At 51.7% G+C, this 317-nt stretch overlaps 1 protein-coding gene across 1 annotated transcript in view; it reads left to right on the top strand.

Moving 5' to 3' along the window:
* The first annotated feature begins 8 nt into the window (after window positions 1–8).
* The window catches only part of LOC106534049 (uncharacterized), a 4,220-nt gene continuing 3,911 nt past the window's right edge, over window positions 9–317 (top strand). Inside the window, exon 1 of the mRNA XM_014030555.1 lies at window positions 9–315. Within this exon, the coding sequence (XP_013886009.1) occupies window positions 128–315 (188 nt within the window). The 5' untranslated portion in view covers window positions 9–127. The remainder of the gene's footprint in view (window positions 316–317) is intronic.

Genomic DNA, 317 nt, shown 5'->3' with positions numbered 1-317 from the left:
GATGGTGGGTCTGAAGGTTCTACTGCTGGGTCTGAAGGTTCTACTGGTGGGTCTGAAGGTTCTACAGGTGGGTCTGAAGGTTCTACTGGTGGGTCTGAAGGTTCTACTGGTGGGTCTGAAGGTTCTGATGGTGGGTCTGAAGGTTCTACTGCTGGGTCTGAAGGTTCTACTGGTGGGTCTGAAGTTTCTACAGGTGGGTCTGAAGGTTCTACTGCTAGGTCTGAAGGTTCTACTGCTGGGTCTGAAGGTTCTACTGGTGGGTCTGAAGGTTCTACTGGTGGGTCTGAAGGTTCTACTGCTGGGTCTGAAGGTTCTAC

Source organism: Austrofundulus limnaeus, unplaced genomic scaffold, assembly GCF_001266775.1.
Source record: "Austrofundulus limnaeus strain Quisiro unplaced genomic scaffold, Austrofundulus_limnaeus-1.0 Scaffold1080, whole genome shotgun sequence".
In the NCBI taxonomy this organism is placed as follows: Eukaryota; Metazoa; Chordata; class Actinopteri; order Cyprinodontiformes; family Rivulidae; genus Austrofundulus; species Austrofundulus limnaeus.
Note: the sequence above shows the minus strand (reverse complement) of the source record. Positions and strands in the feature narration are given on the sequence as shown.